The sequence below is a fragment of the Anarhichas minor genome, unplaced genomic scaffold (genome assembly GCF_050575085.1).
Source record: "Anarhichas minor isolate MPS153535 unplaced genomic scaffold, ASM5057508v1 ptg000042l, whole genome shotgun sequence".
In the NCBI taxonomy this organism is placed as follows: Eukaryota; Metazoa; Chordata; class Actinopteri; order Perciformes; family Anarhichadidae; genus Anarhichas; species Anarhichas minor.
Genome location: NW_027466488.1, coordinates 3,810,640 through 3,830,888, shown reverse-complemented (window position 1 = coordinate 3,830,888; position 20,249 = coordinate 3,810,640). Strand labels below are relative to the sequence as shown.

The 20,249-nt window shown below is 42.7% G+C and overlaps 3 protein-coding genes across 3 annotated transcripts; 2 read left to right on the top strand and 1 right to left on the bottom strand.

The window, feature by feature from the left end:
- Positions 1-95: 95 nt before the first annotated feature.
- On the top strand, positions 96-4,104 carry LOC142970114 (uncharacterized). Its single transcript, XM_076110280.1, has 4 exons — positions 96-1,062; positions 1,949-2,335; positions 2,504-2,926; positions 3,632-4,104. The coding sequence occupies exons 1-4, from the start codon at positions 906-908 to the stop codon at positions 3,973-3,975; spliced, it is 1,311 nt and encodes a 436-aa protein (XP_075966395.1). The 5' UTR covers positions 96-905; the 3' UTR covers positions 3,976-4,104.
- Positions 4,105-5,275: 1,171 nt separating this feature from the next.
- On the top strand, positions 5,276-13,048 carry cog4 (component of oligomeric golgi complex 4). Its single transcript, XM_076110279.1, has 19 exons — positions 5,276-5,581; positions 6,196-6,278; positions 6,386-6,500; positions 6,628-6,802; positions 7,041-7,234; positions 7,654-7,759; positions 7,890-8,047; positions 8,288-8,346; positions 8,431-8,555; positions 8,667-8,785; positions 9,437-9,603; positions 9,719-9,884; positions 10,170-10,232; positions 10,341-10,454; positions 10,803-10,895; positions 10,975-11,058; positions 11,144-11,245; positions 11,493-11,621; positions 12,166-13,048. The coding sequence occupies exons 1-19, from the start codon at positions 5,447-5,449 to the stop codon at positions 12,298-12,300; spliced, it is 2,322 nt and encodes a 773-aa protein (XP_075966394.1). The 5' UTR covers positions 5,276-5,446; the 3' UTR covers positions 12,301-13,048.
- Positions 13,049-14,322: 1,274 nt separating this feature from the next.
- On the bottom strand, positions 14,323-20,189 carry gnao1b (guanine nucleotide binding protein (G protein), alpha activating activity polypeptide O, b). Its single transcript, XM_076110283.1, has 8 exons — positions 20,059-20,189; positions 19,863-19,905; positions 16,803-16,944; positions 16,413-16,573; positions 16,190-16,318; positions 15,946-16,075; positions 14,970-15,123; positions 14,323-14,870 (listed from the first exon to the last, which is right to left on the bottom strand). Exons 1-8 carry the CDS (start codon positions 20,174-20,176, stop codon positions 14,683-14,685), a joined length of 1,065 nt encoding a protein of 354 aa, XP_075966398.1. The 5' UTR covers positions 20,177-20,189; the 3' UTR covers positions 14,323-14,682.
- Positions 20,190-20,249: the final 60 nt, after the last annotated feature.

The following is a 20,249-nucleotide window of genomic DNA, read 5'->3' as shown; positions in this document are numbered from 1 at the left end:
ACAAATATGGCCTCTACCTGCCAAGTCTTTGTGTATTGAAACCATAGAACATAGTTGTTTTTAACATAAATCTAACATTTTGGCTCAGGTGAGTTGTGTCAGTGTTCTAGACTGAGCTAGCAGCATGCTTATCTTGACCAATAATCACTTTCAAACATATTTACTGCGTATTTAAATATGTTACATTATGCCTCGTCCCTCATCTCTATCGTTTCTCCATGGGAGCATTATGCTGCAGTCATGTGGGGATTACAGGATCTGATTGCTGCATATATTACATTCAAAATATATATTCTAATAGCTGTTAAGTACATTTTTTTAATATCAGCTGTACACGTTTTTATTCCAATGGGACAAGTGAAATGTTACATGTGCCACGTTACTGGTTTTAGCTTATAGTTACACATGCACATGTCACAATACATGAGCAGGAATTACCTGAATTACACTACAATACTGCTGTGTGGTACATATGGTTCCATATTTATAATCAAATTCATCCATTAGAAATCCATTTTTTTAACAAATGTGCAACAGACAAAGTAACTTAGGCTTCGATATTCAATTTCTGAAAAGGGATCATTTTATTTTCATTACAAATCATCTCATATTGGAAATGGGCATGGATGCAGAGAAAAGGGCGGAAGTTGTTCGTAAATGTTTCTTTTATGACAAGTTCTGCCCCACCCCGGAGATGACGTCTGGCGGCAGCAATGCATTGTGGGTCAAAGTTTAGCAAGGAATAATCCGAATAAACTCCAAGCTAACGCCACTGATTCTTACTGTTGTCTGATTATTTTGTAACTAATGAGCAATGGAGTTTACATTATCTCTAAATTTCACCGATACGATGCTTAATATGAGCTAATATGAGCTAGTAGTTATAATCTGGACCACTGTGGGTGATGCTGCGGATGATGGACCGGGGAGAGCGGTCGATACCGACCGAAAAAGAAGCGTCGTTTGGGGCTTTTTTAAAACCGTTGACGAAGCGGATACCGGAAACAACTTCTACCAACGGCCATGAAGACATGGAGACGGACAGTAAACCGTTCTCCTTCGGTATGGCTACCTTTATTAATACACATATACTTGCGGCTGTACGCTTAATTTGCGTGATTGCGTGTAGCAATGTGGTATCAAATTATTTATTATTTAGCCCCACGGTTTGAAATCCTTTGTCAGGTAGTCTTTGATTTATTTGAGACGCTTGATTCACTGGTTCCCATTACGTTTGGCAGCTCCATAGCAGGAACAAGATATACTGAAAAGTTGGATGAGGAAGAGAAGCGGACTGTTGTTGTTTAAGTAGCGGATGTGATGTAAAAGTCCCGCCTCCCGGCTCTGATGTCCAATCAATCTCCTGCGACGTCCGCGCTAGTGTACACGAGAGAAGTTTGCTTATTTTAACCCCAGATATGATATTCTTATACCCAGCCAAGAAGGTTTGAAGCCTAATTTATACATCTGGAAAAAAGCTTACGCAAAGCTGCCGCAGAGATGCTGTATTACAGTTGTATTTTCTGATGTTGTGGCTGATAATCTCAATGTGGTTGTGTAGCACTCTATTACAGCATATTACATTACATCATCATTGCATTATTAATGATGAGAGGACAGCTTATTACCCTGATTGTCATCTTTTTCTGTCACATCTGAAATGATAAGAAGCCAGGAAAAGCAGCAGGTTATCATAATAGTGCTGAAATAAATGTAATATGTAATTGAAAATTAATAAACTCAACAATTTTGCTTTTAAATGAATTGTTCAAGTCAAAAAATGTACCAGGCAAAAATGGCAGATACTAGATGCTTCTCAGGTGTGAGGCTGTGCTGCTTTTCCAATTTTTCTTATTCCAATTGTATGACATTTTATATCAACGTATTAATCAATAATTAGCCGATAGTTGCAGCCCTAATTATACCTTTTTGTTTTCCTCTCATTTAGTGGAAGTGGCTCTGGAGGACGGAGACTCTGACACCTTTACCGTGATGAATGAAACTGGTTTTAACTCTGCTGTAGACGGCATCCCAGAAGGTGCGCAAGAACATCCAGTAGAAGACATAACACATGAAGAGGCGAGTGACGATCGCCCTGTGAAACGTAGACGGAATAAACGCAGCTTGATTTGGAGGCACTACGAGGAACTGGACAGTTTGGCTGCTGCTCGTTGCTGCATTTGCATGAAGTTACAGTCCTTTGAAGGCGGCAGCACCAGCAACCTGCACCGTCACATGTCAAAGAGACACCCGGAGGTGTTTTCTCAGCTAGCAGCAGAACGGCAGCACCCACCACCACCACCACCCCACTCATCACAGAGCTCAGATGCTAATGGTGACTAACAAACCTCGATAGAATATAATCTAAACTACATTAAAATATCTGCAGAATTTTGATGACACTGAACAATTTTAGTTATGTTTAAGAATTATATCAACATATTAATCAGTAATGAACTGTTACTTGCAGACCTAATCATCATTTTGTTTTCCTCTTCTTTAGTGAAGGTGGTTCTGGAGGATGGAGACTTTGACACCCTTAATCCTACCATGAACGGCATCCCGGGCGGTGCACAAGGAGGTCCAGCAGAACAAATACGGCATGAAGAGGCGAGTGAAGACCACCCTGTGAAACGTAGGCGGAGTAAACGCAGCTTGATTTGGAGGCACTACGAGCAACTGGACAGTTTGGCTGCTGCTCGCTGCCGCATTTGCATGAAGAAGTTACAGTACTTTGAAGGCGGCAGCACCAGCAACCTGCACCGGCACATGTCAAAGAGACACCCGGAGGTGTTTTCTCAGCTACTAGCAGACGGGCAGCACCCACCACCACCACCCCACTCATCACAGAGCTCAGATGCTAATGGTGACGCATTGATGCCACCAGAGAACGTTGGGGCGACAGAGAAGCAGAGACAGTTTTCTGGTAATGTATTATAGCTCACTGTTGTTTGTGTGTATAATTCATTCTGGCTTTTTCAAAGACACATTGTGGAATAAGTGACATGTATAAATGTGTTGTTTTTACAAGAACCTCTGCATTTATGAGAAGACAAATGTTAAATGTTGTCTAAACACCAACCTAGATGAAATACAATCTAAAATACTCTACACTGTCTGGTCAAAGAATAATAAAGACAAGATTGTGAACCACATATTTGAGGCCAGCTTTCAGTACTTGACAGCATAAATACATTTTAGTTGGTACCAGAAGGTATCGAGGTTAGTTAGATAGCCAGCCCTGGTTTTATCTTGTGAACATTTAGTTTGAAACATCAGCCAGGTTTTTATTATCATGGCCAGAATTTTAACATACAGTTGGGTATGGTTATATAGTTCTCTCTGTAAATTTCCTTTATAGTCCAACTGGAAAAGAAGTAAATAGGAAGGTAAAGCATCGTCCAGCACATTATTTAAGTACCTGTGTTGTCATTTTTCTCAGTAATTTCAAGAAGAAAGCAATTTGGAATCTCAGCAACCATAATCCCCGTATGTAAATTGAGTGGATGAATCTAATACACATTTAAAATAATCAAATTTTTTCTTTTAGACGTTTTCATTTTGTGGTTCTTCTGTATTAAAGATTGTAATGACACTAAACACGTGACCTTCTCTTTCCCTCTTCTTACAGGCTTGTTAAAAGTTTCTAAAGCGTCTGAAGGAGAAAAGCGTGTGTTCAGGAGAGAGCGGGAGCTGATAGAAGCTCTGAGGAGAGCGCAGAGAGAGGAGGGCCGGGCTCTGGAGCACCAGAGGGAGCTGCTGGAGAGGCTGCGTGCGGTGAATGCCAGAGAGGCGGCTGCAGAGAGGGAGCAGATTGAGTCACTGAGGATAGCACAGCTGGAGGAAGCCAAAGACTTGAGTAGACAGAGAGAAGAGGTGCAGAAGGAAAAGACAGAGCTGCTGGAGAAATGGGAGGAGCTTCAGCAGGAAAGAGAAGAACTTGACTTGTTTTCCAGTGGACACCAAGCCTCCTGATTCTTTCACAATATGACGGTCGCGTTGCTGACGTTCCTGATTTTAGATATTCTATAAAGGCTTTGGGACTAATGCAAATACATGTTGATGTAAAAATGTGAATTTTAGTCAAATATATTTTGCAAACAATCAAGTTGTTTTTGTTTCTGTGTTGCGCTGCTTCATCCTTCCTCTACTGCTCACTCTGGTCCTGTCTCATTGAATTGTGTGATGTCCTGATGTCCTCTTGCATCAAATACATAGAAATCTGATCCAGGAAGAAGCTCTCACTCCCCACCTCACACTGTATTAATTCATGGCTGCAACAAGCAAGTTTTAAGTGTATATAGTCGGCAAAGATTGGTCACAAAAAAATATGTGTTGTCTCTCACTCTGCAAGTCTGCAGGACGGGTTAAGAAGAATCTAAAGTTAGTCTTATCACTCAGATGTGTAACTTTGCCATGAGAGTAGAAACTGACATACATCAGAGGGTGCCATGTAGTTACATTATCAATGTGAGGGCATGAAATAATGAAACTCATTTCATTTACCACAATTCACCATTTTGTCACTAACAATTGGTGTGAACCTGTAAAGAAACTCAATTGACCACGAGACAGACTGTACAATAAGGGAATGTTTTTGGTTGAAACAGGATGCTTATGCAATATATAATCATTTAAAAGTGTATCCACTGATAGATTTAGAGGCAGTTTTAACTTATGGTTAAAATATTTTTATACACCCATTGGAGCATCATTTGTTCTACAAGAACACGAGGTGATGTCATTAGAATATGTCTGTGCAAGAGAATAAAATAATTAGATTTCTCTTCTTTACTGAATTAATACATCACTGATGATGGTAGTGAGTGAGGCCAACTGTATCCTGAGTAACTTTGATATTGTTACGTTTTAGTTTTTCATGTTATTTCTGATGACAGAAGTTCCTGAGGTATATACTTAATAAATAATACCAAAACCAATGATTCATTATCAACTAGTCATTGCATCTAGTTGCATTGAATGCCTTTCTGATTTGTCATATGATCCTTACATTGTGCATATTTCTCACTTATATCACAGCAAACCTGAGGTATAGTACTATTTTAACACAAGATCACTGATTCACTTTAAGAGAAGAAAGGAATGAACCCATGAAATAAACACTTGTATCAGTCGCAAGTACACGAACGTACATCGCATGCGTCCCAGCAAGCGTTTTATTCCCAGAACGCGACTTCTCAGGTAAGTGCGTCTGAGCTGCGACAGCTAGCCCCACCACCAAGGTAATACGTGGGTTCATATTAGCGATGGTTCAGGATAATGTTACGGTCTTGCTTGGGGTGAAGTTCACCCAATTTCAAAACGAGGAGTCCATGTGTCTTCTCTGTCGCCCTCTGAGCGGAGAGGCACCGCCTGACAGGCTAAACCCAGGGAGCTTCCCATATGATGACGTGGGTCCTGAGTCGTCCAGTATCGGCGGCGGAAGATGGCGGACGGAGGATCCATCGCAGCGAAAAGATGCGACTCTGGCTCGCTGTCCTCTGCGAGCATGGAGACCATCTCAACGCTGACGGAGCTGGAGGACCTGGAGAGAGTTTACCGGCAGCTCTGCGCGGAGGAGGTTCGTATAAACCGCCGTTAACGGCAGTTTCTTTGACGTGTACACTCCCCGTCGTCATCCACGTAAACTTCCGGGAGGCTGCTGGCTCAAAACAAAAACTCCACTTTGTTGAATGATGGCTGAATAAACATTGAAGATGACTTGTCTTTGCAGGTTAGGGGAAAGGACAAAAAAGAAGCAGCCCACACCGACCTAGAACTGGCACTTAGATATGTTAAAACGTGTTCTTCATGTCCATTGATATGCTTCCTCTTTACATACAGCACAGATAGTTACAGTCTTTCAGCTCTAAGTGCATCAAATGTGAAACTTTTTAACGGATTGACAAGTATATCTGAGGAGATCCTCCCACTCTTGGTATCACACGCACAGTTGTGTCCATATGCTGTTTTTTTTATCCATTATTTGTGTCATTAAGCACATCAACAAAAGTAAAGAAGACACTATTGTACAGATGAAGCAAACACCATATGAAGTCAGGCTCCAGAAGCTTCAGCACAGTTGAACATGTTAAAACATGTGTTGAAGTTGTAGTGACGTGCATGTGATCTGTGAAGAAGATGCTGAAAACACATTGTTTGTCATTACATGCTGTGTCTTCTCCTCTAATACAGAAAGAAGTGGATTCTGAGCTGGACAGACTGGTGGGACAGGAGGGGACCATTCACACAAAGATGCTGGCCCTGCAGAGGATGGGGTACAGTTTGTATAAATCAGTGTAGTTTCAAACGCACCCGATGATCAGCATGCATTTGAGCTCCAGCCAACAAGAATCTTGTTCTGTTGTGTCTCTGTGCTCTGCAGGCCCAACCTACAGCTGATTGGAGGAGATGCCAGTCAGTTGTCGGGTATGATCACATTTACCTGCAGCCTGGCTGAAAACGTCAGCCGCAAAGTCAGACAGCTTGACCTGGCAAAGGTGAGTACGTCATGTCTAAAACACGTATACGTTTCAACTGTTGCTTACGGTGTGTTAGAGGTTTTATTACAAGAACGCCGTACTGGATCTCACACTAAGGATCTTAGTGTTATTTTTGCCTCTGTAGACACGGCTGTATAACGTCATCCAGCGCGCCGACGATATCCTCGATCTGAAGTTCTGCACAGACGGCGTGCAGACGGCTCTACATAACGAAGATTATGAGCAGGCTGCTGCCCACATCCACCGATACCTCTCGCTGGACCAGTCGGTTATTGAGCTGAGCAGGCAGGGAGAAGAAGGTACGAGGCCTCTAGTTCTCTGTCGTAGTGCTTAGCTCAGTACGTAGTCACTGCAGTGAAGACGGACTGTTAACCTTTTTGTGTTTTTGTACTATTTTGACATTGAATCTGTCTGATCATTATAGGATTGTAGTCATTTATACAAACATTTCTCACTGCACTGTAAGTATCAATAAAATAGAGACAATACACATCCGGGCTTGCACTGTAACTCTGCCGACGCTTCATGTCTCCACAGGCAGTACTGTGGATGCCAGTCTGGTAATGCTGCAGGAGGCAGAGAAGAAACTGAAGGTCATCGTTGCCGAGAAGCTGGACGAAGCGGTTGCAGCAGTCGACCTCTCACAAGTGGAAAGGTTTTTCAAGATCTTCCCTCTGTTGGGCCTCCACCAGCAGGGCCTCGCCCGCTTTGGCCAATATCTCTGCAGTCAGGTCAGTTGTGTTGTTGGTCCGGTTTGAGTCTAGCTCAAAAGCTTGATTTAAGTTTGGTGGGAAGTTTATTGTGCAGATCCATGGATTGTTTTTAAAGGAATAAAACCATTTTGGTACACGTATTCCTTGGATCACAATGTGTATTTAGATGAAGATCAGATGGAGATTATGGATCCAGGAGCAGTGCAGCCTTGGTTTAGGTGCAGACATTATGAGGGCTTCTTGATCCTGATGTTGTGAGAGTGTCAGCTAATGTCAGCTACATGTGGATAATGGCCTGCTCCATGAACAAAAAGAGAAGGCACCATGAGTTCATCTGATGTGTTATGATTGTAAGAAATTGTTGATCATATGAGATAGCAAATATAGTTGGTCAGAAATAAACATGTTTCATTTTTTTCACACACATATTATCACAGCTGGCCTCCAAAGCTGAGGAGAACCTTCTCTTGGCTACAGGAGGAGACCTGGGCGACAAGAGAGCACCGCTGGTCTTTGCAGACACTCTGACGCTGCTGCTGGAAGGTGAGAAATCAGGCCTGATTCTCTCTCTCTCTCTCTCTCTCTCTCTCTCTCGCTCTCTCTCTCTCTGTACGTACATTTACCTTCGTCTGCTCTGAGTGGACTCCTCTGACGTGTTGGTGTGTGCTTACAGGTATTGCTCGTGTAGTTGAGACTCATCAGCCCATAGTAGAGACGTATTATGGTCCAGGCCATCTGTACACACTGATCACTCACCTGCAGCTGGAATGTGACCAACAGGCCCAGAAAATAGTCGACAAGTTCATCCAGCAGAGAGGATACCACAACAAGGTGAGTGTTTCACTGCATACCTGTACAAAACAATACAATTAGTCTTTTTTTGTCCACCAGGGTGGAAATTTGTCTTTGGCTCACCAAACAGAGACGGCAGCATAAAAAAACAGAAGCAGTTACCAAAAACAGACGCATAGACGGATTATATTACACTATAACAGTTCATGTTTGTGGCTTAGGTCTACTCCGTCACTTTGTTGAGTGAGAACTCACTGTGAACTTGTATCCCTCCTGTAGTTTCAGGTCGTCCAGAGCAGCATGATGAAGAGCGTGCCGGGGGAGAGGATCGAGCCCAAGTATGTTTGTCTCAGCAACATCCTGCTCTCCTCTGTTATTGTCTGTGTGGTGTTGTTGTTTATCCGTCTGTCTCACACGAACAGGGAACTAGACCCTGTACTGACTGAAGTAACCCTGATGAACGCCAGGGCCGAGCTCTACCTGCGCTTTCTACGCCGTCGCATGTTGGCCGACTTTGAAGTCGGGGATGCTCAGAGCGTCACACAGGGTAGTTAAACATTGTGTGGTGATGCATGCACACGTTCCCTTTTGAGATGTGGAGCTAAAAAGCTATCTAGAATCTAAAATGCTATTTCTTTGCACATATTTGAACGTCCAGAGCATCAGCAGAACGTGGAGAAGCTCCTGAAACACTGCCTGCTGAGCAGGACGATGCAGGAGTTGATTGGCTACTATGTTCCAATGGAAGAGTACTACATGAGAGAGTCTGTCAACAAGGTAAATGAGTTTCATACAGTATATCTATATTTGACTAAATAATCCTAAAGTGACATGCTTGTATTGTGGGTAATGTAGGCATCATATTTTGACAAGGAAGAATAATGCGAGGAATGATAAAGATGATATATCTGGTTTCTGCTGCTTTCTTTTTATAAATATTTTTATTCTCAATGAAATCTTATTATCTATCACAGTTTTGCCTAATTACATTATGGTAGAAAAATAAGTTAATGTACATAAAATGAATAATAATGATAATAACTTGACATTTAAATTTTGTTTAAACCCACGAAGAAAGTAACTCATTTGAGTTGTAGCAAATGAAATAACTATACTTCCACACATCTATCTATCTTCTAGGTGTCAGAGGGAAGCGGTAGTGATTCTGATTCTTATTAAGATTTTAAAGCTTACTTTGGCAAACTATTATATGAAATAAGTGCACATGTGTGAATGTGAGAATTATCTTATAGTTTTAATAACAACCTTTACAATGAAATAACTATGTGGTCCCTTTTAAGATGTTTTAACATGTTGTGAAAGTGTTGAACATTGAGGATAATAACAGTGTATTTCACACATTAAATGTCATCTTTATCATCAGAACATATTAAATTAAATTTAAAGAAATAATATTTTCCTCCACAGGCTGTTACTATGGATACTTATGAGAAGGGTCAGCTGAACTCCAGTATGGTGGACGACTGTTTCTACATCGTGAAGAAGTGCATCAGCAGAGCTTTATCCAGCTCCAGCATCGACTGCCTCTGTGCCATGATCAACCACGCCAACTCTGTGCTGGAGTCTGACTTCAGGTGCTCACTCTGTCACTTCACAGTTAACATGTTCAATACTTTCTTTTTTACACTTCTTCACATCTCACGTCTCATTTATGTGCCCCCTCCTGCCCCGTCTCTATGCACCTGTTAGGGAGGTGTTGTATAATAAGCTGCGGCAGGGCTTCCCGGCTACGACGCTGCAGGACATCCAGCGTGGCGTCAGCAGTGCGGTCAGTCTAATGCAGAGCAGCTTACAGCAGGGCAAGTTCAACACAATGGGCATCGAGAGCGCTGAACACGCCAAGGCGGCATTTCTGGTAAGATGCACAGACGAACGGATAAACGTGTATGTCCCGACCTCGCTCTCAGGCAGCATGTCAGACATCGTCGGCCAGACTAAAAATACAGCGTCAGTAATTTAAGTGAGAAATGAAACGCATGAATAACTTCAACCTAGTTTAAGGGAGGTAATATTTAAAATGGCTCTTGAAGGAAGCACTACTTCAAAAACCTTTTTCAAGAAACAGTTAAAGGTTTATAGCTACCAAAATAATTCTGCAGACTTTAACCATATTGGCTCTTCGTTTTTCGTTCTATATTAGGTGACTCTGAATAACGTTGAGGTGTGTAGTGAGAATATCACAACTTTAAAGAGGAACCTTGAGGTAAGTTGCTCATCTGTGCTAGCTCTCTGCATCTATTCATCCTGTAATTTATACTTGACCTCATTGCTCGGAGATTTACTTCTTCTTCTTTTTTTTTTATTCTCGCAGAACGACTGCTCCAAGTTGTTCAATCAGGGCCCCGGCTCTGGAGAACAAGCTAAGATTGAAAGCTGTTTGTCCGACCTCGTCAACACATCCACCAAGTTCAAGGATCTCTTACAGGTTGGTGTCTCTCTCACACACACACACACACACACACACACACACACACACTGATCAGTGCTTGTCAGCTGAGCGTTGTGTATTTACTTATTTACAGTAGAAGTACAATCCAAAGTGGTTGAGATCTGGTAATATTTTTCTTAAATAAACTCAAATTTTAAGGAGATAGCTGTTCAAATTACTGGTGTCATTTTACAGAAGAAGGATGAAAACCTCCTGCCACAGTAATGGAGGACATGTATGTGAGCTTTTGTACTGTAGATGTGTGTAAACTCGTGGTACTATCAGCCTCTTTGTCTCCGAGTGTCCAGCCAGTGTTTCCTTCTCTGATGTGGTTTCACTTCTCAGGAGGGTCTGACTGAGTTAAACACAACAGCCATAAAGTCTCATCTCAAACCCTGGATCAGCAGTTTCCTGTCCATCACACACAACATAGAAGAGGTAACGTTCTCAGAATAGTCAACGAAAATAAACTAGAGGTTACGAAACATGTCGCTGTAACAGCTTCTGTTCCTCACAGGAGGAGTTCAATGATTACGAAGCTAATGATCCCTGGGTGCAGCAGCTCATCGTTAACTTGGAGCAGCTCATGGCGGAGTTCAAGGTATCTTGTCTGAGCAGCTATGACTCCAAAATATAAATGCATCCTTCCTTCTTATCACTTAAACTTCTCTACGTCTCCTCGCCAGACGGCCTTGTCTCCCATCATCTACGACACTCTGACCAGCCTGATGACCAGCTTGATATCTATTGAAATGGAGAAGACCGTTCTCAAATGCTCATTCAGCAGGGTGAGGAGCCGGGCTCGGCCAAAAGGGGGTGCTGCGCACCCTCTGCATCACTTTGCATCACATCACATGATGATAAGCCTGAGCAATGATTTATTAATGAGTTCAGAAAGGCCTGCATGGGAGGTTGCCTCCCTTTGTCACGATATCATCCTCCTATTTTGAGCGTGTTTACGGTGAACCTCTGAATAAATATTAATACTTTGTGCAACATGAAGCCCATTCACTGATTCTGATGGTTCTGTCATAGCTTGGAGGGCTGCAGTTCGATAAAGAGCTCCGGTCTCTTGTGGCGTACCTCACCACCGTGACCACCTGGACCATCAGGGATAAGTTCGCTCGCCTCACACAAATGGCCACCATCCTCAACCTGGAGCGGGTAATTCGGATCATATTACACACATACACAGAGTAATTGTATTTGTTTGGCTGTGGTGGGATGTAAGTAAGTACATTTACTTAAGTACATGTTTAAAATATGTCTACTTTATTTTATTATACTTTATAATTCTACTTAACTTTACTCCCACATTTATCTGACAGCTTTAGTTGCCGTTACTTTAAAGATTGAGATTTTATATACAAAACATAAGGATTTTGTGACTTGTGATGCTTTGTTATGACTGACGATATATAAAAGTGTTGAATTGGCTCCACCTCGACCAAGTACAGCAGTAAAATGGGGCATCCAGGGGGCCCTGGGGTCCATAGATGCAAACCATTAATCTGGGCCAGACCTGTGCTGCAAAACTGCCCCGTAAAATTAAAAAAATTCTACATGAATGCATCAATAATAATAAGCCAGTAAATACTCACTGGGGCAATTTTATGCATTATGAATAATGTCACTTTTTTTACATTTGACTTAAGTAAATGTGCGTACTTCCTCCTGGTCCACTCACATGTACCTATTTGTCCTGCAGGTAACTGAGATCTTGGATTACTGGGGCCCAAACTCAGGCCCGCTGACGTGGCGGCTGACCCCGGCGGAGGTGCGTCAGGTTCTGGCGCTTCGTATTGACTTCAGAAGTGAAGATATCAAGAGGCTGCGACTGTAACTCATGAACTACTCCGCTGGTCATCAGTGATCACTGTGCAGTACCCACCTTGTCATGCTTTGCACTAAAGAGCTCTGCACAATCCAGGTTTAATCCATGTTTATGTAAATGGCGGTGGGCGGGGCTCGGGCAAATGGCCTGGGATTTTCTTTTTGTCTGAAACAAAAAAGCTCATCCTGGAGATTTCTGTCTGGTTTTTCAGTCTCTGCCTTCTGCTCCACACACGGCTCATGTCGGTCCGTATCAGAGTTACAGCTCAGCTTTTAGGGGCATGGTCTGCGGTTAATGGTGAACTATTTAATACGAATGATCTGTAAAGTATGAGAATATTCCCTGAAATGTGTAATTAAAAAGTGTAATTGTGTCACACCGGGAGTTCCAACCTGTTAACCTGAAGCTGGCTCTGAGAAACGACGGCACACTGGGACTGAGGAGGGGAGCCGTCGGTAAAACGGAGCAGTAATGAACATCATACCCATTAAACTGACAGAAGCAGGTCAGACAGCTGATCCAGCCTAGTCATTCAATATATGAATAGCTCCTTGTCTGTGATGATGGAACACTTTTAACCTAATAAATTGAGAGCCGCTCTGCAACGCCTCTGATCCCTGCCATACGCCACATTTCACGGAGTGCTGCCCTATTGCCATGCAAGGCCTGTTCCCAATCTTTTATACATATTTCTGACACTAAATACAAAGCTGTGTTCACTGGGCAATGAAGCATTAAAAGTGGTCCATTCTCATAATTGTCAGCCTAATTTCTCGGTCTAACCTCAGTTCTCTGCAAAGATTAAAGCCGGTCCGTGTGTGTTTAAACTTGTGCGGAGGGGATGGCGCCGCGAGCGCGTGGATGTAATCAGACTCAGACCACAAACAGCAGGAATAGTTAGGAAAAGTGTGGCTTTAATGTAAACACAACATTCGATTGGCTCAGCACAAACATTCCACATGAGAGCAACCAATAAACTACCAAATAGGATGGGGTGCAGCACAAAAACATTCACAGTAAAAAAAAAAATCTGGTATAATCATAATATATATACAGTACGGTGCTTTTAAGGTGAAAATGGAGATAGGATACGGGGACTGATATGTGATAGATAAGAGTATAGAGAGATGGGAGAATTTCTGGGTGCACAGGTGAAAATGGAGAGCTGTACTTTTTTCTCTGTGAAAAGAGAAACGTGACAGATGTGTGTGTGTGGGGTGGTAATGGTTCCCTGTTTACTGATCAGGGAAGAAGAGGGTTGGGGAAAACCCACTACTCCCCAGACAGAGGCTGCCTCAAATGATATTGTTCTTGTGCAGTCTTCTACTTCTACACAGATTCACATCGAAGGGTAAAGCACCACACAGAGAACAAGATGCCATTGGAGGGCTGCTTTCTACCCTCTGAACCGTAGACAGGTGTCTGTGGACCCCAGTGTTTCATGTCAGGAAATAAATATGTGGCACGGGATTTCAGGAGGTAGAAGGAGGCATGAGGCTTAAATAAATAAATCATTCGATGATAATAATCTGTGTTTTAAATAATATTATTTGATAGTATGACCATGAACTATGAATCCTAATCCGTCCCTCAGATGGCTGGCACCGATATGACTTATTTTTCTTTTTTTTGTTGCCATCATTGGCTGCTAGGCATTTCCTCACGCTACAGGAGGCCAATGGAAATGGGTAGCCACTCTGAACAGAAGAGTCCTCTCATTATGTTTTAAAGTAAAAGAGAAAACAGAGAGTGGAAAAGACCTGCAGGCTACTCAGTCATGTGTGGGTCTGAAGGAGAGGGAAGCTTTGTCCCTTCTGAAAGTTAAAATAGCCTCCTTCCCAACCATGACCCTCGAGTACCACGAGTACAGCACCTCCCCATCATCATCCTCATCTTCTCCACCTTCATACACACAGCAGCTCTTCAAACGCAGCACAACAGGCTATTTTCAGCACAGATATAAATGCCTCGAGACTTGCACATTAAAAACGTCACATAAAGAACGGGACAGTAGTCCACGCTGTGGTTAAAAACGACACTGCACTCTCCTCGCGTTGCATTTCTCAGTTTTGCAAAACGAGGCTCCAGCTGAATATAACCCTGGTGCTGCCCCTTCTCACCTCCCCAGTTGTTGACACAGTCATCAACGAAACATGAAACATTCAGCTCAAAAACACGTTTTTTTTTATAAGATAAAACCGGGGTTTTATACCGAAATCAAAATGAGAGGAAGGGAACAAATCATGGCAATAATCCAGTGTGGTGTCAGACGGCAGCTCTTTGGGTCCATTTGGACGTGTAGAATTACATATTAATGTGTTTAAGTATCATCAAAATTATCATTATTAACACCTCATACTCTCCATAACAACCTCTGTGCTTGGCCAGGCCTCAGTATAAGCCACACCCTCTAAGGTTGTTTGCAATAATGATGTCAGTGACGGCATCAAACACTACCTGGATGTTTCCTGTGTCTGTGGCACAGGTCAGGTGACAGTAGATCTCCTTATTAGGAGAGCGGTTCTTACTCTCAAACTGAACCTGAATATATGTAGTAGCATCGTCGTAAGTATTAGCACCTGGAGACAAAGCAGAGAGAGAGAAGAGCAGACAGCATGAAGGGCCAACATTTATCTTTTTTTGCTCGTGAGGAAGCTCTGCTTGAAGATGAAACTCACCTGTGTATTCTGGAAAACAGATCGTCAGCGGTGACTTCTTGATCTTTTCATCAAACAGATCCTTCTTGTTGAGGAAGAGGATGATTGAGGTGTCGATGAAGAACTTGTTGTTACAGATGGAGTCAAAGAGCATGAGTGACTCATGCATGCGGTTCTGCAGGAAGTAGAGTAGAATAACTTAACTTCAAGACAAGATGCCAGTTTAACAAACTCTACATCACTGCTTCAACCACCAAGTGACTGTCTATGAGAAACAAGGGGGATTTTGAACATTTATTGTTCAAAGATTTTTTTGTGAATGATCAAAAAGGAACAACAAATAAACATTTAAATAGTAATGTTTTTCTTGCTATCCCAACCCCAGGCTCCTGGCTGACCAAAGAGGAAGAAAGTAAACAAATTATTTATTAAAAAATGACTAAATAAATTATTTTACTGGGTTTTTTAGTGGTAGTTTCACTGTCTGTCCTCTTCTGTTGGGGTTTCTGCGTCCCTGGACATTTTTATTTATTCAACTCAAGGGTCGAAGGATAGAGTTTATGGTGAAGCCCTCCGAGACAACATTGGGATGTATAAATAAGAACTATGCTCTGTAACTATGTTTGACTTGACTTGAGTGCAGAGAGAATCCTGTTTTTGTACTTCTTCTATTAAAATATAGACATGGAAAAAGACACAATAAAATGTGTACTGGCTTTGTCAAACTGTAACTATCAAGGGTTTGTTTTTTGAGCATTTTGCTTTTAATAGATATGTAACAGTAGTGTGCAGATGAGAAAATGGAGACGGAGAGAGGCGAAGGTCCAATGTGAGGATATAAATGCATCAAAGGTCCCCGTACAGAATCACATCGGTGATGTTGCAGTAATGTCTCTAAACCACTCAGGAAACCGGGACGTCTTTAACATCAGTCAGAACCCCCACAGTGAATTGTGCACCAGAGGGATTGAGACTGAATTAACTGAGTCACACTTACAGTTGTTTCATCTTCATGGAGAACCTGGTCGTATCCGCTCATAGCAACGCAGAAGATAATGGCAGTCACATCTTCAAAGCAGTGGATCCACTTCTTCCTCTCTGACCTCTGACCCCCAACGTCAAACAGCCTGGAAAAAAATGCAATAAGTCAGTTCAGGCGTAGAGCTGTAATCCCTGAACCTAATCTTACACAAAATGCCAACGACAAAGGCCAAGTCGTCTTGAGCTGCATGTACAGCCACCTGAAATGGAGGTTTTTGAAGGTGAAGTGGGTTTCGACGATACCAGTAGTCTTCACTCGGGTTCTCAGGATATCCTGCTCTGTGGGCTGGTAGTCTGGTGCCCCGATCCGGTCTAGACTGTCCAGGTAGCTGATCGAGATAAAGAGCAACAAGAATGTGGGTTAGAAGACTGGTGTCTCTTTTGCACATATATGGGTTCTTATAGTCCTTTAGCTCCACTCACTATTGAGCAGAGTCGTTGAGTTGGTATTCCCGGGCACGGCTGAAGCACTCCTGAGTCCCAGCATCGGTCCATACACGCTTCATAGCAGTGAGAAGCTCTGCAGAGTACGGCTCCGTGTCCTCCATACGAGTGACCACATCGCACACCAGCTTAGCATCGGCCTGGACGAATATGTTTCATAAGATCAGGGGAAGAGGAACACACTTATATCTGTGGATTAATGTTGTTGTGGTCAAATATTTCTAAGAGTCCTGGTTTCCTAAAATGACAGTTCCAGTTTCACTTCCAGTCCATGTGAGTGACATCAACTAGATATCTTAACCCAAATAGATACATATCCCATTTCAACCCTTAAATATAAATAAAATATTAGTTTCTCAGCAGTCTAACTTTTCTATCCTTGTCTCCAAACTCGATGCCCAGTGAGTCCATGGCTCGGAGGATGGCCGCCAAGCTCTGGATGGTGTTGCTGTAGACCACAGGCTTATACTGCTTCACATCATCCCCAGAAAAGCCATCTTCATGGATAATCCTGCAGGGGCAAACAGATATTAGCAAGTATGGACTTAAGAGAATAAGTCACACATATCCATATGTTCCTACAGACCAAGATCATTGTGTTTTTAACAATGACAGGTGTGTGTGTGTGTGTGTGTGTGTGTGTGTGTGTGTGCGTGTGTGTGTGTGTGTGTGTGTGTGTGTGTGTGTGTGTGCCAGGTGATTCTTGGCATCAACCACAAAAACGTGTTTTTGTCCCCTCTCTCTTCTTCCAACCATCTCCACCTAAAACGCATCTTTAAGTGTGTGAGTGTATAATGGGTTGTGAATTGATCACATTCTCAGTCTGCGATCTGTAATTGGACAGTAATGTGATATTTAAGCCATTTATAATTCATGGTGGGCAATGGAGTGGAATCAGTCAGAGCACGAATCAATCCCACCACACAGATCTGTACCGTTACATTTAGTGCGGCACAGTTAAACTGCTTATAGTCTGGTCATCATTAAATTATCCATCAGCACACCCTCCTCACCCTGACCTCATGTTCACTGAATCTATAAAATATATTAGTCATAACTTCCTGACATGTTGAAACTTCACCTCTTTTTGTGATCCGTGATTGATGTTTGAGGAGGAAAAAACCTATCCACCTGTATTCCCTCCATCAGTGCACGTTATGAAAATATGTTTTATAACAGTTTTATGAAATAAAACATTAGCCTTCAGGGTAAAGGACTAGAGGTGCAGTTTCACACAGCAAAGGCCATTTAGGGCTACAACCAACTATTATTTTCTATTATCAATGAATGCGCTGATTAATCGCTTTGTCTATGAAATATAAGCAAATTAAAGAAAATGTAATTTATTTTAATTTTCCACAACAGTCCAAAACCCAAAAGTATTCAATTTACTATAATTTAAGACAAATAAAAAGCATCAAATCGTCACATTTAAGTAGCAGGAACCAGTAAATGACCCTAAGAGGTGCATTTATTTTACATTTTGTGCGTTCAGTGTATGCAAGATGCTTATTGTTTTTAAGGCAAAGAAGTTAAAATTACATTAACTAACAATTACATACCTTGGTGATTAATCTGCAGATTCTTTTCTTGATTCCTCAATTCATTAGTCTATAAAGATTTTATTAAAGTATTTAATAATGCACATTACAATTTCCAAGAGCCAAGATGCCATCTTAAAATCTGTAGTTTTGTGCACAGTCCAAAACTCAAAGATGGTCAGCTTTAATATGATAGAGAAGTAATAAAACAAATAAATAGTCACATTTAATAAAGTCAGAACAAGTGATTGTTAACTATTTTTACTTTTAAAATGACAAAAACGATTAAGAGGTTATCAAGCTGCAGATTCATTTTTAATTGAATGGACTAATCGTTACAGATCTACATACAGTGATGAAAACTTAACTGATCAATCACAGTTTCCAAAAAAAGTCTAAAAATAGACACGACTGACATTTCGACAGTACATCACTGAAGTAGCTTCTTGTTTCATTCATTCAATCCAAACATCAGATCTACTCTGTGTTCATCTCTACAGCTATGACACTCGATTATACATGTTTTACCATTTTTAGGTTTTTAAAATGTTTCTGCTCAAAATGTATTGTAATTTATTTGTTCCTCTCTCTCTCTCTCTCTCTCTCTCTCTCTCTCTCTCTCTCTCTCAACACACACACACACACACACACACACACACACACACACACACTCACGCACACACACACACACACACACACACACACACACACACACACACACACACACACACACACACACACACACTCATGCAGTGAAACAGCAGGTGTAGTTTCACTCTCACTGCAATGTAAACCTCCACCACAGTTCCAGGCCTGGATCACACAACATGAAACTCTCAACCTTTATACTAACCTGCATATCAAGTGAGGATGGTGGTGATGATGATGAGAGGACCTATTACAGCAGAGCATGTTAAACTTGCTCTCCAACACCTAAACGTTATGACCCACACTGTGCAGGCAGGTAACAACCATCCATCTGCTTGCTGACGCTAAAACAAACCCTGAAAGTATTTGTAAACACTATTTGGACCCGGCGTTTGTGTTCAGGGCACAGCAGTGATTTATGGACAACCAGAGACCGTGCACGGCTAGGGTAATGAGGTGGAGGGAAGAGGAGGAAGCAGGGCACGGAGGGAAAGAAGGAGGGAGGGAGGGAGGAAGGGCGCAGTCAGTGCATTGCAGGCCGGGACGCGCAGAGAGAAACACTGCTACACCACAAACACCGGGAGATGTTTCACAAAACAAAATAGATAACCTAAAAGGGACCGTGCCTTTTCCGAAGAGAAATATCTGGAAACTTAACTAAAAGGGTTAGAGAAAACAACAACAGTGATTTAAAACATCAAAAGATGATTTAGCTTAGACAGGGGAAGGTTTAGATGCGGTTTTAGAAGCCATATTTCTGCGTAAATCCGCTTTATAGGCAAAGTACTCCCGGCGATATCGGGCACTTAAAGCCATTAAGATTAAAAGCAGAGGTATTCACTAATGGAGCTGTAGTGACCTCAATGTAATTCACACACACACACACAGGCATAACACGCACGCGCACACACACACACACACACACACACACAGAGGAACAACACCCACATATTCCCAGTCGCACACTCCCTGTCGTCAACTAAAAACCTGTGTTCACTACATTTCAGCACCCAGGCAGTAAACAGCGCCCTGGGGCGCACCGGGGCGGCCTCCGCAGCCTCGCTGTCCGTCTGCAGGAGGTGCTCGAGTCACCGGCACTCCTCCGGTGCTATACGGCCTCTCGAAACATGGCGGCTCAACCTGCCTTAGCACAGATATGGGAGGCGCAAATCTCGGGCCTTTTACTCTGGCGGAGTCGGAGAGGGTTAAAAGAAGCGAGAGAGAAAAAAGAGCCACTTACTTCATCTGTTTGACGATGGTGCTTTTACCGGACTCCCCGCCGCCTGTAAAATAACGGAGGGTACAGAGTGAGACCCGGCAGTGAAATCAGATCAGTACCACGGAGAGCACCTCCGCCCCATGCAGTCCCACCACAACCACAAACCAAACCGAGCCGTGCCGCGCAGCCCCGCGGCCGGGGAGGCTTCTCCTCTTACCGAGCAGAAGCAGCTTGACGTCCTTGGCGGCGACCACCCCGTCCTCCTTCAGGTTTCTCTCGATGGCCTTGCTCCGGTCCAGAGCAGCGCGCTCCTCGGCGCTCAGTGTACATCCCATGTTTCCAGGCGAATGAGCACAATCCCGTCGTCCCTCACCGACTCTCAATCAGTGCGTTGTCTCTCACTCGAGC